The sequence below is a fragment of the Dendrobates tinctorius genome, unplaced genomic scaffold, assembly GCF_039654945.1.
Source record: "Dendrobates tinctorius isolate UK_male_01 unplaced genomic scaffold, ASM3965494v1 ptg000105l, whole genome shotgun sequence".
Classification (NCBI taxonomy): Eukaryota; Metazoa; Chordata; class Amphibia; order Anura; family Dendrobatidae; genus Dendrobates; species Dendrobates tinctorius.
In genome coordinates this window covers 144696-162485 of record NW_027361773.1, presented here as the reverse complement: position 1 = coordinate 162485, position 17790 = coordinate 144696, and the positions used below count along the sequence as shown (strand labels likewise).

General features: G+C 45.8%; 1 protein-coding gene across 4 annotated transcripts in view; it reads left to right on the top strand.

Moving 5' to 3' along the window:
- The window catches only part of DHTKD1 (dehydrogenase E1 and transketolase domain containing 1), a 124532-nt gene that overhangs the window by 47431 nt on the left and 59311 nt on the right, over positions 1 to 17790 (top strand). For 3 of the 4 annotated variants that reach the window (XM_073588976.1, XM_073588975.1, XM_073588978.1), the window contains 2 exons: positions 8488 to 8604; positions 14177 to 14446. In XM_073588976.1, coding sequence (XP_073445077.1) covers positions 8488 to 8604; positions 14177 to 14446 — 387 coding nt within the window. The remainder of the gene's footprint in view (positions 1 to 8487; positions 8605 to 14176; positions 14447 to 17790) is intronic. The other variant, XM_073588977.1, reaches the window with a different exon arrangement.

Below are 17790 nucleotides of genomic sequence, written 5' to 3'. Positions count from 1 at the left end.
AATTTTAGAGCACTTCATGCTTCCCCCTCTGCCCACAAGCTTTTTGGAGATGAAAATTTAATTCTCCAGCAAGACTTGACACCTGTCCACACTGTCAAAAGTACCAATACCCCGTTTAAAAACAACAGCATAACAGTGCTTGATTGGCCAGAAAACTCACCTGACCTTAACCCCATAGAGAATCTATTGGGGTATGGTCAAGAGGCAGATGAGACACCAGACCCAACAATGCAGACAAGCTGAAGGCTGCTATCAAAGCAACCTGGGCTTCCATAACACTTCAGCAGTACCACAGGCTGATTGCCTCCATGCCACGCTGCATTGATGCAGTAATTGATGCAAAAGAAGCCCCGACCAACTATCGAGTGGATTTACTGAACATACATTTCAGTAGGCCAACATTTTGGATTTTAAAATAATTTTGTTCACCTCATTGGGGGACACAGACCATCGGTGTTATGCTACTGCCACTAGGAGGACACGAAGCAAAAAAAACAGAAAAGATTATCTCCTCCTCTGCAGTATACACCTTCTGCTGGCTCTAGGTTGAACCATTTCTTGCTTAGTGTTTGTAGGAGGCACTTATTTTTTAACAAACGTAGTGAAGGGGGCGACAGAATGTTTTCAAGGGCACGATCTCCCCCAAACCATCAACATGCGAGAACGTGGAGTATGCCTCTCCGTACCCTCTCCTGCGACGACTGAGTCATGCCTGAGCTCACTTTACGGGCGACGGTTCCTTCACGGTCGCCAATCTCCCCACACCAGCAACAGGCGAGCACATGGAGTGTCGCGTTCCTGTATCCTCTCCTGGAGCCAGGCCTATAGCCGGACCGACCATGGTGTTCGTGCAGCCCCCACTGCATCACCACTGTTTCATGCGCTTGATGGAAGGGAGGTGGACAATTCTTTCTCCACCTCCCTGTCAAAGTGATGGTGGATTGAGGGTGGGCTATGTGACAGCACCCCACAGCAACATCTCTGCAGCCCTGCTGAACGTGCGGTGGGACATCCTGCAGCACCCAGCTCTGCTACATCTGCGGTGGCATATCCTGCAGCACCCAGCTCTGCTACACCTGTGGTACATCCTGCAGCACCCAGCTCTGCTACATCAGCAGTGGCACGTCTGGCAGCACCCAGCTCTGCTATACCTGCGCTGGCACATCCTGCGGCACCCAGCTCTGCTACATTTACAGTGACACGTCGGGTGGCGGCAGGAGGGCACGGTATGGGGGGCGCAAAGGGTCCTGGTCCCATGGGAGGGTGTCCCGGGTTTCAGCGGCGATTTCCCTTTTCTTTTTTTTTGGCTTTCCTGGGCAGTTTAGTCTCAAGCTTCTACCTAGACTAAGCTGCAACTTGTAACTCCGCCCGCAAGCCGGCGGCTCCTCCCACTATTCAGGCGCTTCTCGTCCTCAATGAGAAGCGCCCTTTCTATTCTCGGCGGCCATCTTCCCTGGTTACAGCAGGGGGGATCCCAGTCTCCGGCGACTGCAGGGGAGGGGCAATTTCCTTGAAGTATACCGCTGACAGGAGCGCTGTGAGCAGCGCTGAAGGACAATGCAGGAGCCATTGCCTGGGACACCATCATTGGGAAACAGGACCTGGGTAAACTGTATAACTGAGCTTAACCCCTTCTCTGCAGTATTGCTTGCCCCCTTGTTTTTCCCCAGTGCAGTGCCTTACAGGGGCCGTCAAGGGTACATTACGTCAATTGACAACCTGGCAAAAAGCCTAGCAAAACTCATGTACCACTTCTTCCCACTCTTTGTTGCCCCGAGGCCACTATACCCCGTTCTGCACGACCTGTGACCCTGTATGCATCCAGAATTCCTCTGCCGCCCCTGATCCTAGTGGACCTAGTCCCCCTGAGTGGGCTATGTCTCTGTCACAGTCTATAGCTACTCTGGCCAAGGCAATAGAGCCCCTCCCTCCAGGATCCCTCCTCAAGTCAGGGCATCCGTTTGCTTGCTGTGAAGAGTCTCTCAGCTATGCGGGATCCATCGTCTAGCAGGGGCCGTTCTCCATCTAAGAATGCACAGGCTTCTAGAAAACTAATCCATACCACATCCCCTGGGCACTCTCGTGCTTCAGCGTCCATTAGTTCCGTCTCTCGCTCCCCCTCTCCAGGGGTTCGTATTGAACTTGACTTAGAATACAAGTCTGAGGGGTCCATAGACCTGGACTTACATGAATATCAGGAGACAGTTGATTCCCTCACTGGGGCGGTCAAAAAAAACTCTGAAGGGTAAGAGGATGCTACGTCCACCTCGGATCACGCGGTGCCCTTTAAATGGACTAAATAGCCTCATAGGGTGTTTGTCAATCACCCAGAATTTAAGGACATTGTTCAGAGACATAGCAATCGGCCGGATAATGTTTTTACAGGGCAAAGGCCTCTTGACACAAGATACTCCTTTGCTCCTGATATAAGGAAAGATTGGATCGCGTGTCCTTCAGTGGACCCTCTTATATCGCGCCTCGCATCCAAAATCCTGTTAGTCTTATCCGATGGCTCCTCAATTAAAAATCCCACTGACTGACAGATTAACAACCTTGCTCGGTCAGTCTTCGAAGCCTCTAGCTCAGCCCTTCCTCTCATCCTTCGCTGCGACCTGGGTGGCTAAAGCTATGGTCGCTTGGGCAGAGGCTCTCGCTAAAGCCATTCAGGACAATAACCTTCCCCTGAGAAAACAAGTCTGGCTATCCAGATCTCTCAAGCTGGGGAGTATGTGGTACATGCCTCTCTTTAGGCGGCTAAATGTGCGGCTTCGGCAGCCGCAAATGCCTCACCATCAGGAGGGCACTATGGATCAGAGAATGGCGAGCGGACTCCGCTTCCAAAAGAGTCATTGACCTCTCCGCCTTTCCAGACAGGTCGCCTATTCACAAAAAAAAAAAAAGTAAAAGTAAATCCCTTCTACAATGAAAGGCCAGTAGACCTTTTCGTAGTCAACAGCAGGTCCGTTTGTACCATCTCAAGCTGGCCCACTGTGACCGCCTATTCCGGACCAGGCCGCTCGTTGCATAGGGTCAAAGGTTCATTCCTGGAAGAGCAGACTGAAACAGTCTAGATCCAAATGATCCAGATCTCAGAAATTCTCTGTACGAACTGGTTGCAGTATCCGGGTGGCGCCAACAAGGTAGACTGACGTCAACTTTGGTTCCCTCAAGCCTAGCTCGCAGTCGTTTGACACGTACATTGGGGATCTGGTGTCTTCCGGATACAAAATTGTTTTCCCAGGAACGTTTTTTCCGGTCTTGTCCCCCCAAAACAGAGGCGCGGGTAATATCCCTTTACCGAGCCATAGATTCCCTCCGCAGGGACTGAGTCATTGTTCCGGTTCCGCAAAGCGAAATTTTTTTACCTGAACCTATTTGGGGTTCCAAAGAAGGATGGAACGGTGTGTCTCATACTGTATCTAAAACTATTAAACAAGTTTGTCAGAGTTCGTCACTTCAGAATGGAGTCTCTCCACTCTGTCATCAACCTTGATAGAGATGGGGGAGTTCCTAGCATCCATCGACATTCGCGATGCTTACCTTTTATATCCACACTTTTTTCCCTGTCTCCAAAGATTCCTAATGGAGGCGGTGCCATTCACTCAATTTCATTTCCGTTCTCTGCAACACGCGCCTCTGAATGTCTAGGACAGGACCCGTTCTCTCTCTTGATCGTCAAATTCGTCTGTGTAAGAGGATCAGTCAGACCCTCAGATGGTGCACATTGAGGTCTTCTGTGAGTCAGGGGGGATCCTTCCTCCCAGGACGTTGGCTAACGATGTCCACCGATGCCGGCTTTCTCGGCTGGAAAAAGTAGTATTCCGCCTTCACACTGCCCAGTGCCGCTGGCCTGCTCTAGAAGTCGCGTCTCCCGATCAACGTTCTGGAGATAAGAACAATCAAATTGGCTCTTCTACGGTTCCATCACCTCCTCACTTGTCGTCCCTTCAGAAACCAATCGGTCATCGCCACGGAGGTGGCGTACGTCAACCGTCGGGGAGACACCAGCAGAGCGGCCATGCACGAAGTAGGTCACGTTCTCCCCTGGGCTGAGAGGAACCATTCGATCACCCCAGCTGTTCACATCCCGGGAGTTGGGATTTGGGCGGCAGACTTTCTCAGCCGTCAGGGTCTCGCCTCAGGAGAATGGTTTCTTCATCCAGAGGTCTTTCAGCAGATCAGGGAGGACGCACTGGTTCTTCTGTGGAACCTGTTTCACCTGCCGTGTTTTTTTTTTTTTTCCCCCCCGCTCTTCTCACTTCCGAGGGTCATCCGGAATATCAGAGCTCAGAGCGTAGTACGCGGGGTTAGTGCAACCCATCACAGACGTCCACTGGCGATTGCTGGATCGTCCAGTCCTGCTTTCCCAGGCCCTGATTTGTCACCAATTCTCAGGGGCCCTGTGTTTAACACCTTGGCTGTTGAATCCTCGGTCCTAGCCCAAGCTGGGTTCTCCCAACAGGTGGTTTCCACCATGGTCAGTGCCCATAAACCCACATCAGTTTGCATTTACCGCACCTGGGAGGCTTTTTTTCTCTTGGTGTAGAGAACGTGGACATTCTCCTCTCGTCGTTTTCTAAAAAGACTATTGAAGCAACTAAATTGTTAAAAAAACAAAAGGGTTTAAAAGAAAAGTTCAGATTACCCCCTTTTACCACATTCAAAATTAAATACACTTATTTGGAATTGCTGCGTTCAGAATTAATCTGAGCAGTAAATGGTGAAAACTGCGGAATTAATTTCTTTTGGGTCGCCGCAACATTGCAATAAAATATAATAGGCAATCAAAACATTGTATCTACCCCAAAACGGTATCGACAATAAATAAGCCCTCACCCAGCCCCACATCCCTAAAGTCGGAGACCTCACGGGTCTCTGAAAATTGCGCCATTTTTTGGATGTTTTTTTTCACCACTTAACCCTCATCATAATGGCAGGTCAGTTTTCGCATTTAGTGAACATGGTAAAAAAAAAAAAAATTTTTCCACTTTTTGTAGTTTTACAGCACTTTGAATTTGTTTCCGTTTTCCAGTACATTATATAGTAAATAAGTCCGCACATGGCCATATTGACGGAAAAAGAAAAAAGTTACAGCTCTGGGAAGAAGGTTAGCGTAAAACGGAAAATGGCCCTGGGGTGAAAGGGTTAAATGCTGCTGTCAATTAACATGCGCCGGCAGGGGGCACATCATTCCATGTTCCCATCTGCGTGCCCGTGATGTGATCACATGGCACCAATGGGTTGTCATGACAGCTGAGGGTCTGCTGATGGCCCGTCATTACAATCCTCCTGTAAAAGCTAGGAGTTTTGAAAAATATGAAAAAAATTAAAAACACAATCAAATCACCCCTCTTTTTGCCGCATTAAAAAAAATTACAAAAATACGTTTGATATTGCAGCTTTCGTTAAAGTCAGATCTATCAAAATATAAAATGAGTTACCGTATTCCAATCCGTAAACAGCGTAACGAGAGAAAAAATCAAAAATGCCAAAATTAAGTTTCTTTGGCCATTGCAACATTGCAATAAACTGCAAAAAGAGACAATCAAAACATCATATCTACACCCAAATGGAATCAGTGAAAATGTCCCCATATCCCCAAAAAATGAAAATGTTACGGGTCTTGGAAAATGGCAACAAATGCAACTTTTTTTTTTTTTTTTTTTTTACAGATGTCTAAAAAAAAAACAACCCCCCAATTGTGGAATTGCACTTATTTTGCAATTTCAACGCACTTGGAATTTGTTTCCCGTTTTCCAGTACACACTGGTCGAATGAATGGTGTCATTCAAAAGGACAACTCGTTCTGTAAAAAACAAATCCTCATATGGCCATATTGACAGAAAAAATAAGAATTATGCCTCTTGAAAGAAAAAAGCAATAGCCCCCCCACTAATATGACATGAAAGGGTTAAAATTGGATGGTTATACATATTATTTTCGTTTATAATGTTTTTCTCCCTCATTGTAGAATTTTCCCTCTTGCCTCAGACTCTTAAAAGGATCTAGATTTGCTTTACAGCCGCCACATGGACTGTAGCCTGCCTTAAAAAGTATGATGCACAGATACTGGAGCATTTTCTCAGCATATTCTTTGATCTGTGCATTGTAAGGTATCGCTGTCATTCAAGGTTGGGGACACTCGCTTGGCAGCCAAATCACGTCCGGCACGGGTTTTCCATAAAATAATAACAATCCATGCGGTTTATTCAGGCATCATAAACCCACAGCAGCAACATAAAGTTCATATAATCAGCATAGCATTCATGACAGAGCTTCCCTCTGTTAAGCCTGTGGTCACACAGGTTACGCACTGTCCAGTACTCGGGCTCTTCAGCCTCACAGATATCTCACACCGTCAGGGTTACCTCATGGCTGCTTCAGCTCACTGCAGACGTTCATTCCCTCTCCCTGGGAACTGTCAGACGCTTGCAGCTATTACAGCATTCATGTGCTGTCAGACAGGAAGCCCCATCTCCCAGCGGGACCTTCCACAACAGACCAACCGGGTCCAAGCATTCACTTCATGTGACCTACCCTGGCCACCTTATATGGTCCGTAGCCACGCCCACCGGGTCACATGGCTATGACCTCATCACAGGTCCTTCACACTCACATAGTCTTTTACTACCCGCGTTTTCAGACACACCCCTGGATGGATTTGTAGGTAGCCGGTACTGCCCGTTCCTCCATCTACGTGAAGACTTCCCTAAAACATTGACACGGAATCTCAGCAGTATCACTGCTGATCAACACATACACAAGTCTTCATCTCAAGGCCACCCACCTTGAGATACATTACGATCATTCAGCATCCTACTCCTATCAGGACACTGGAAATGCTTATACGCCTGTCGTGGACCACCCACACAGCGCCCCCTAGCGGACACAGTGGTCACTACACCACAGCATCTTAAAGGGAATCTGTCACCCTTTTTATGCTTTATCAGCTGCCGGCATCGACATCAGGGGCTTATTTACAGCATTCTGAAATTCTGTAGATAAGCCCCCGATGTAACCTGAAAGATGAGTTAGATTATGCTCACCGAAGTGGGCGGTCCGGTCCGGCTCCTCCCATCTTCATACAATGCCGTCCTCTTCTTCCCCTCCTGTAGTAGCTCCGGTGCAGGCGCACTGCTCTGCCCTATTGAGGGCAGAGCAGAGTCCTGCAGTGCGCAGGCGCCGGGAGAGGACGGCATCATATGAAGATGGGAGGCGTTGGACCGGACAGCAGCACCCATCGAACTGGACCGCCCCCTCCGGGGAGTATAATCTAACGTGTTTTTCTTATCTTTCAGGTTACATCGGGTGCTTATCTACAGCATTACAGAATGCTGTAGATAAGTCCCTGATGTCGATGTCAGCAGCTGATAGGACATAAAAAGGGTGACAGATTCCCTTTAAAGGGAATCTGTCACCCTTTTTTTCGGCTTGCAGCTTCCGGCATAGACATCGGGGGCTTATCAACAGCATTCTGTAATGCTGTAGATAAGCCTCTGATGTAACCTGAAAGATAAGAAAAACACGTTATATTATACTCACCAGGGTGGGCGGTCCGGTCCGGTGGGCGTTGCGGTCCGGTCCGATGCCTCCCTTCTTCTTGCGATGACGTCCTCTTCTCCCGTCCTGTAATGGCTGCGGCGCAAGCGCACTGCTCTGCCCTGTTGAGGGCAGAGCAGAGTCCTGCAGTGCGCAGGCGTCGGGAGAGGTCCGGCGCCTGCGCACTGCAGAATTCTGCTCTGCCCTCAACAAGGCAGAGCAGTGCGCTTGCACCGCAGCCATTACAGGACGGGAGAAGAGGACGTCATCGCATGAAGAAGGGAGGCATTGGATCGGACCGCAACGCCCACCGGACCGCCCACCCTGGTGAGTATAATATAACGTGTTTTTCTTATCTTTCAGGTGACATCGGAGGCTTATCTACAGCATTAGAGAATGCTGTTGATAAGCCCCCGATGTCTGCCGGCAGATGCAAGCAGAAAAAAAGGGTGACAGATTCCCTTTAAGAGGTTCATTAGCTGGATTAAACTTTACAAGATTTCCAAATATTTATAATGTAGAAAATATACATTAAAAATCCCCCACCCCCCTTAAAAAAAAAAAAAAAAAAAAAGTTTACCATTAACTTTTGTTTAAATCAACTTTTTATCAGACACATTTCTTTTAATGTTGATATTTGACAATTAGGTTTGTCCATGTTACTCATTATCTGATATTTAGGCCTCAGGGTTATGTCCTGATATTGCTGAATTATAAAGAGGATTTTCTATGTTTAATTTTAATATAGTAGACATCTTCAGAAAGGTTATATGTTCCAGAACTTGGTATTATACTCCTAGAATAATGGGAGAATATATTAACCCCTTCACGACCAGATGTATTTCCGTGTTTGCGTTTTCGTTTTTTGCTCCCCTTCTTCCCAGAGCCATAACTTTTTTTTTTTTTTTTTTTTTTTTTTTAATTTTTACATCAATATGGACATGTGAGGGCTTGTTTTTTGCAAGACAAATTGTACTGTTGACCGACACCATTGGTTTTAATATATCGTGTACTGAAAAACGGGGAAAATATTCAAGTGCGGAGAAATTGCAACAAAAAGTGCAAGTAAGTGGTGAAAAAAAATTCGAAGTTTGGTTAAAAAAAAAAAAAAATTTTCTTGGGCTGGGTGAGGGCTTATTTTTTGTGTGCGTCAAGCTGATGTTTTTATTGATACCATTTTGGTGTAGATACAATCTCTTGATCACCTGTTATTGCATTTTATTGCACTGTAGCTGTGACCAAAGATAAAGGACATAATTCTGGTATTTTGAATTTATTTTTCTTGTTCTGCCTTTTACTGATGGGGTTAATTTTTTTTTTTTTTATTTATTTATTTATTTATATTGATAGATCTGGCAATTATGAATGCAGCGATACCAAATATGTATATATTTTGATTTTATTTTTTTTTGTTTCATTTTGAATGGGGCAAAAGGGGGGTGATTTGAACTTTTATTTTTCTTTTGAAAACTTTTTTTAACTTTTTTATGCTTCAATAGTCTCCATGGGAGACTAGAAGGTGCAGTACTTTGATCGCCTCTACTACACCCAAGCGATGATCAGATTGCCTGTGTGTAGCATAAATGCTCAATTGCTATGAGCGCCGAACACAGGGTGGCACTCATAGCAATCCGGCAATGACAACCATAGAGGTCTGCTTCAGACCACTAGTTGTCATGCCGACCAGCGATCATGTGATGGGGTAACCGATGGGCGGGAACAAGTGACATGCTTCCTGTAAGTGCGATTTAAATGCTGCTGTCAGAAATTGACAGTGGCATTTAACTAGTTAATAGCTGTGGGTCGATCGAGATTCCACCCATACCTGTTGCGGGCACATGTCGGCTGTATATATCAGGTATCATGTGTCCAGAAAGTTGCGGGCTCAGCACCGGAGCCCGCACCGAACAGTGGGAGTCCGACATTGGCGTACTATTATGCCCGATATCGGAAAGAGGCTAAAGGGGTTGTCCAAATTCTCAACTTTTTTTCAGTTGCTATATTTTCCCTTATAAAATAACAACTTATACTGTCCTCCGATGTCAGCGCCATTCCAGCGATGACAGCGCTGGCTCTCCCAAGGCTCATTGACATTGGCTGTAGGGCTTGAGTGACATAAGCCAGTGGCCAGTTCACTCTATTTTCCTTCGGACGTAACTGACATTTGGTGGAAGCCAGAGTAGCAGCCCACATTATTTCCAGATTACAGTCGCATCTGAAGGCGGTGAGAGTAAAGTGGACGGTGATTGGGTGCAGGGCTCCGAGAGAGCAAGTGCCGTCATCTCTGGAATGGCACCAAAGGTGAATGTAGACTATTATTTTATAAGGAGCAATATAGCTAGAGAGAAAGGTCATCTCTAGTGGACAACTGTCACTGATCAGATATTGATGGTCTATACCAAGAATAGTTCGTCAATAAAAAAAAAAAAAATTAAAATAAAAAAGTGTGCAACCATTAAGTAAAAAGCTGCCCACTGGCAGAAATCTATTTAAAGCTCTATGTATGTATGTCCGGGATTGGCATCCACACCGTCGCAGCTACAGCCACAAAATTGGGCACAGTCACACGTCTGGACCCCGAGAGCATCATAGGCTATGTTGTGAGGCGAAATTTTAACCCCGCGCGTTCCAATTCACCAAACAATTTTGCCCCTATCTACATAATGGGGGAAAAAGTGAAAGGAAAAGTGTTGAAGGCAAATTGACAGCTGCCAGATGTGAACAAGGGGGACATAAAGAATGAGAGCGACGGCGCCAACCAGTATATACCGTACAGTTGCTAAGGTGGGGCCCTGACATGGGATACTCGCCACACACGGGGATATGAACACACACACAAAATGCGCCACACACTACCACGTGCTTCAACACATATACCACCCTCAGCACACATTTCACCACACATACACCAACCTCGCCACATAAAAGTCGAAACACAAAAGTCGCCACTCAAAACTCGCCACGCTGTCCCAGAGCTGTTTAAAAGATGAAAAATGAGCTGTGATTGGTTGCTATCAGCAACAGTTTTTTTTTTGTAGACAGTTGTGGTAACTAAGGCCTATTATTCTTATAATTTCTATGGTGTTATCGTCCTTCTGTAAAGCTGGAAATAACACAATTTATTACCGTGCCAACACAGACCACCCTCTGACAGACTGCAGGGGGAGCCCAGTATCACACAGGATAGGATTAGATACACGGCTCAGCAGTCAATATCACACAGGATAGGATTAAGGGGGTTTTACACATAGCGATATCGCTAGCAATATCGCTAAAACGTCACTGATTTTGTGACGTTATAGCGATATTGCTAGCGATATCGCTATGTGTGATACCTCCGACCGGCTCCCCCGCTGTCCATCGCTGATCGCGCGGCTCCATTTCTCGTCGTCTGCTTCCTACTGGGCTTCCTGCTGTGATGACGAGCGACGTGTGGACGCGGGCGGGAGGACGTCTGGATCGCTGTGTGTGAAAGGTGAGTATCGTGCGCTGCATCGCTGTGAAATCTTCCTGTGTGGAAGCTCACTAGCGATCATTTAGCGATGCACCAGCGATCCTGACCGGGTCGTATCGCTGGTGCATCGCTAAATGTAAAAGAGCCTTTAGATACACAGCTCAGCAGTCAGTATCACACAGGATAGGATTAGATAAATAGCTCAGCAGACTGTATCACACAGGATAGGATTAGATACACAGCTCAGCAGTCAGTATCACAGGATAGAATTAGATACACAACTCAGCAGTCAGTATCACACAGGATAGGATTAGATACACAGCTCAGCAGTCAGTATCACAGGATAGGATTAGATACACAGCTCAGCAGTCAGTATCACACAGGATAGGATTAGATAAATAGCTCAGCAGACAGTATCACACAGGACAGGATTAGATACACAGCTCAGCAGTCAGTATCACACAGGATAAGAATAGATACACGGCTCAGCAGTCAGCATCACACAGGATAGGATTGGATACATAGCTCAGCAGACAGTATCACACAGGAGAGGATTAGACACACGGCTCAGCAGTCAGTATCACACAGGGATAGGGTTAGATACACAGCTGAGCAGACTGTATCACACAGGATAGGAATAGATACACGGCTCAGTAGACAGTATCACACAGGATAGGATTAGATACGCAGCTCAGCACACAGTATCACACAGTATAAGATTAGATACACGGTTCAGCAGTCAGTATCACACACGATAGGATTAGATACACTGAGAAAATGTAAACGGTCTTAGGAGCGCAGGAAAGAGACTCAGACAAGAGATGGGGTTAAACCACAACGCGTTTCGATGGAGGATCCGTCTTCATCAGGTGGAAGTTTTTTCAAAACTTCCACCTGATGAAGACGGATCCTCCGTCGAAACGCGTTGTGGTTTAACCCCATCTCTTGTCTGAGTCGCTTTCCTGCGCTCCTAAGACCGTTTACATTTTCTCATTGCTCTTATCCTCCATTGGAGGTTTTCGGCTGGAGCTGCGGTGGAGACCTGACATTTTTGTCTGCCCCTGGGTTGCTTCCTAAGCGCTCCTCTATGACCGCTTATCTCTGACTTTTAGGATTAGATACAAGGCTCAGCAGTCAGTATTACACAGGATAGGATTAGATGCACGGTTTTTATGTGCAATATAATCATTTTAATTTGTTATAACTAACCACAGTTGGTTACTATGCCCAGGCATCGCCGGGCTCTTCAGCTAGTACAAAATAATGGAAAACCAGTGTAGCATCATTGATGAATGTCTCAAGTGGGGTACCACAGGGCTCTGTCCTGGGCCCTGTCTTGTTCAACATCTTTATCAAAGATTTAGATGAAGGAATTGAGGGTAAACTGACTAAATTTGCTGATGACACAAAGCTAGGATAGCTAATACTAGAGAAGAGAGAGAGAGGATTCAAAAAGATATAAATAAACTGGAGCAGTGGGCAGCAATTAACAATGGTTTTTAACAGGGAAAAATGCAAAATACTACATCTAGGCAATAAAAGTGAAAAAAGCATATACAGAATGGGAGGAATAGGGCTAAGCAGCAGCACATGTGAAAAAGACTTGGGTATACTAATAGATCACAGACTGAAAATGAGTCAAAAGTGTGATGTAGCAACAAAAAGGCAAATGCAATTCTAGGATGTATTAAAAGAAGCATACAGTCTAGATCACGTGAAGTCATTATTGCCTTCTACCCCTCTTTGGTCAGACCTCATCTGGAATACTGTGTCCAGTTTTGGGCACCACATTTTTAAAAAGACATCAACAAACTGGAGCAAGAGCAACCAGAATGGTGACCGGTCTGCAAACCCAGTCTTATGAGGAAAGGTTACAGGATTTGGGAATGCAAAAGAGAAGACTGAGAGGAGACTTAATAGCTGTCTACAAATATCTCAAGGGCTGTCACATTGTAGAAGGATTATCTTTATTCTCATTTGCACAAGGAAAGACTAGAAGCAATGGGATGAAACTGAATGGGAGGAGACGCAGATTAGATATTAGAAAAAACTTTTTGACAGTTAGTGATCAATGATTGGAACAGGCTGCCACGAGAAGTGGTGAGTTCTTCTTCAATGGAAGTCTTCAAACAGAGGCTGGACAGACATCTGTTTGGGATGATTTAGCGAATCCTGCTTTTGAGCAGGGGGTTGGACCAGATGGCCCAGGAGGTCCCTTCCAACTCTGATTCTATGTTCCCTGATATACTGAGGCCAGATTGCAGTTGGTATACAGGCTGTGATGTCTGCAGCCTATGTAAACATTACACCAGTAGTGAACATTGGAGACCCAGTGATGGAACAGAGTATTAAAGGGAATCTGTCACCTTTTTTTGGACTATCAGCTGCCGGCATTGACATCAGGAGCTTATCTACAGCATTCTGTAATGCTGTAGATAAGCCCCCGATGTAACCTGAAAGGTAAGAAAAACACATTAGCTTCTACTCACCGGAGGGGGCGGTCCGGTCCGATGGGTGTCGCGGTCCGGTTCGGCGCCTCCCATCTTCATACGATGCTGTCCTCGTCTTCCCTTCCTGTAGTGGCTCCGGCGCAGGCGCACTGCTCTGCCTTGTTGAGGGCAGAGCAGAATACTGCAGTGCGCAGGTGCCAGACCTCTCCTGACACCTGCGCACTGTAGGACTCTGCTCTGCCCTCAACAGGGCAGAGCAGTGCGCCGGAGCCATGACAGGAAGGGAAGAAGAGGACAGCATCATATGAAGATGGGAGGCACCGGACCGTGACAACCACCGGTCCGCCCTGTCTGGTGAGTATAATCTAACGTGTTTTTCTTATCTTTCAGGTCACATCGGGGGCTTATCTACAGCATTACAGAATGCTGTAGATAAGCCCCTGATGTCAATACCGGCAGCTGATAGTCCAAAAAAGGGTGACAGATTCCCTTTAATAATTTCATTATTCTAACAGCGTTATTGCCTGTGGTAAGTTTATTTTTTAATTAACTTGAACTACCCATTTAATACTGGTGCAAAGCAAAAATGGTGGAGTGAAGCAGATTCCATCTCTCATTTTCATTGATTTGATGAGTTGTCCATAGCAACCATTGGTCCTTACCTTTGCGGCAGTTTTGATACGTATCCCTGTTATTTCTTTCCACATTAAATATTGTTACCTTCTATTTCTAGTTGATGTTTCGTAAAATGCGAGGCTTAAGCGAGTTCCCTGAAAACTCTCCAGCAATAGGTGATGTCCTTTCCCACTTGACCTCCTCTGTTGATTTGGATTTTGGATCAGATAAGGCTCTTCATGTCACAATGTTGCCCAATCCTTCTCACTTGGAAGCAATTAACCCGGTTGCTGTGGGAAAAACTCGTGCAAGGCAACAGTCTTTGTCTGATGGAGACTACTCTTCAGATGGATCTGCACAACCTGGTGATAAAGTTGTGTGTCTTCAGGTAAATAGTTGCATTGAAAATGTATTTGTTTAACTGATAAATCTAGAAAACATAAAAATGAAATGAGCAAGTACCCTGTAGTAACTAAATAAATTTCCTGCCCAAGGAAAGCTACATAGACAAAATGCCCAGCTCAAAAAGGGGGAGCCACACCCCTGTTTGTAGAAAACACTAAAGCAATACCAAAGAAATGAGCCGGAACACACCTTGATTATACGTGCAGTGCATAATTGCACGTTCAGTGTTTTTTGGGTTTTTTTTTATTAATAAATCTGCAAAATACCCATATAATGGAGTGGCTCTAATTTACATGTTACCCGATATACCTACATTACACAAAAATCATGTTAATTCCTTTTTTACATCAAAATTGTTTTTTAAATTACATTTTGTGTTAATTACTCTTAGGATAAGTAACTGGTTTAGTTTGTTTTTGCAAAATAAAGCATAAATTAGTATTAAATGGTTGTTACTGTAACCCATGAAATGGACTTTGCATTGTCGCTTCTTGAATGGAGTTGGGCTGTGCATACTCGACCTCTACTCTTTACTCCGCTATTTCCAGCAGTCCCACAGACAATAAGGCTACATTCCCACAATGAGCTTTTGATGCTGCAGAATTCCTGCACCTATTTAAATTAAACGTCTCAGTTTTTTCACTGCGTTTTTGTGTGTGTTTTTTAACATACAGTGAGGAAAATTAGTGTTTGATACACTGCCAATTTTGCAAGTTTTTCCATCTACAAAGAATGGAGCGGTCTGTAATTTTTACTGTAGGTACAATTCAACGGTGAGACAGAATCTTTAAAAAAAAAAAAAAAAATCCAGAAAATCACATTGTATGATTTTTACATAATTTGCATGAAATAAGTATTTGATACAGTAGAAAAGCAGAACTTAATATTTGGTACAGAAACCTTTGCAATTACACAGGACAGATGTTTCCTGTAGTTCTTGACCAAGTTTGCATACTCTGCAGCAGGGATTTTTACCCATTTCTCCTTACAGATCATCTCCAGATCTTTCAGGTTTTGGGACTGTTGGCTGGGCAACATTAAATTTCAGCTCCCTCCCAAAGATTTTCTATTGGTTTCAGGTCTGGAGACTGGCTAGTCCACTCCAGGACCATGAAATGCTTCTTACGAAGCCACTCCTTAGTTTCCCCGGCTGGTGTGTTTCGAGTCATTGTCATGTTGTAAGACCCAGCCACGACCCATCTTCAATTCTCTTACTGAGGGAAGGAGGTTGTTGTCCAAAATCTTGAGATACATTACCCCATCTGTCGTCCCTTCAATATGGTGCAATCATCCTGTCTTCTTGGCAAAAAAGCACCCCCAAAGTATGTTTCCCGCACCATGCTTCTCGGTTGGGACTGTGTTCTTAGGGTTGTACTCATCCTTCTTCTTCCTTCAAACATGGCGAGTGGAGTTGATACCAAAAAGTTCTATTTTGTTCTCATCTGACCACATGACCTTCTCCTATGCCTCCTCTGGATCCTCCAGATGGTCATTGTCGAACTTCATATGGGCCTGCACATGTGCTGTCGTGAGCAGAGGGACTTTGCGTGCCTTGCAGGATTTTTATCCTTGACGACGTACTGTGTTGCTAAGGCCTGTTTCACACTTCAGTTTTTCTTGTCAGTCAAAATCCGCCAAAATAGCGGAAAACGGATCCGCAGGCGGACTGACAGGAACGGGTGCCACCGGATTGGCGGATGTACGGATCCGCCGATGGTTAAAATTTAAAGGAACCGCGCCTGGGGAAAAAAAAAGCATACCGGCGCTGTAGCTTGCTCCGGGAGCGGGCATCTGTATGTAGCGGGAGCGGGCATGCTGATTACGTGGGAGCTGTCATCCGGATGTCGCCTGCCTGTCACATAACCTGCTCCTTCCCTGCTGCACTATGTGACAGGCAGGCTGAAGTGACGTGCACAGAGCCTGTCACATGACCCGCTCCTTCCCTGCTGCACTTTCACCGGCAATGTGAAGACCGGGTGAGACGGACCGGCAGGGAGGGGGGGAATGGCGCCGGGGAGGGAGCAGAATGGAGCGGTGGGGAGGATTTGTTACTGTGTGAGGAGGGCTTCTTTATGTGGACGAGGAGGGCCTGTAGCTATGGAGGGTGGGGTTGTTGCTACAGAGGGCATGTTTTTAGTAGCGTAGGAGGAAACGACCAGTTGTCATTTCAATGCCATAACACACCCCGCTTTGGACGTTCTGTTAAGAATATCTACAAAACCATGCAAACTAGTGACATAAAGTAAGTTACTTATTGTCACAATTCTGCAGCCCAGATATGCCCTGAGATTATGTGAAAAGCCCGGACAACCCCTTTAATTGAGTGTATGGGCAGTTGTCTTTTATACAGGTAACAAGTTCAAACAGGTGCAATTAATGTAGGTAATGAGTGCAAAGTAGGAGGGCTACTTTAATAAAACTAATAGATCTGTGAGAGCCAAAATTCTTGCTGGTTGGTAGGTGATCAAATACTTATTTCATGCAATAAAATGCTATTTAATTATGTAAAAATCATACAATGTGATTTTCTTGTTTTTATTTTGATAATCTAATCAGTGTATCAAAATACTTATTTCTCTAGTAACCCCCCATGACAGCACACTGGATAATGTTGCCTCTTTGCTAATAGGGACAGGAAATATCAGAGGTTAAATAAACCCTCCCATATCCTCCCCTCAGTGTTCTTTCCTGTCCCTACTAGGGATAAAGAGGTCATCCATGGTGTGCTGTGCCAGCAGCAGTCACCCGGGGAAAATGAAGAACAAGCAGTCTTGCCTCTCACCTCCCTTCTCCGTTCAGGACTCTGGACCCCCTCCAGTCTGCACCTATGGGCAAGGTCTGGGGGGGAATTCTCAGAGCTCTCCAGCCTCATCTCCTCCTCTAGCGTTGTGGTATCCAGGCAGCGTGTTGCGTTGGGCTCGCACGCGAGAACTTCCGGGTCTGGGGCTGGCGGCAGGAAGTGATGTCACATGTCGGCTTCAGTATACCGGATGCAGGGATTCTTGCGTTCCACAATGGAACGCATCAGACATTACAGCGCAGATTGGTGTTGGCCACCCCCCACACCTGGACATCGAGGGAGAGGAGGTCCTCTAATCCAGGGTTCCCCAACTCCAGTCCTCAAGGCCCACCAACAGGTCATGTTTTCAGGATTTCCTTTGTATTGCACAGGTGAAGCAATTATCACCTGAGCAATACTAAGGAAATCCTGAAAACATGATCTGTTGGTGGGCCTTGAGGACTGGAGTTGGGGAACCCTGCTCTAATCAGAGGACAGGTGCTGAAGTCCGTTTGCCCATATAGGAGCTCTGGACAAGAAAGACATCT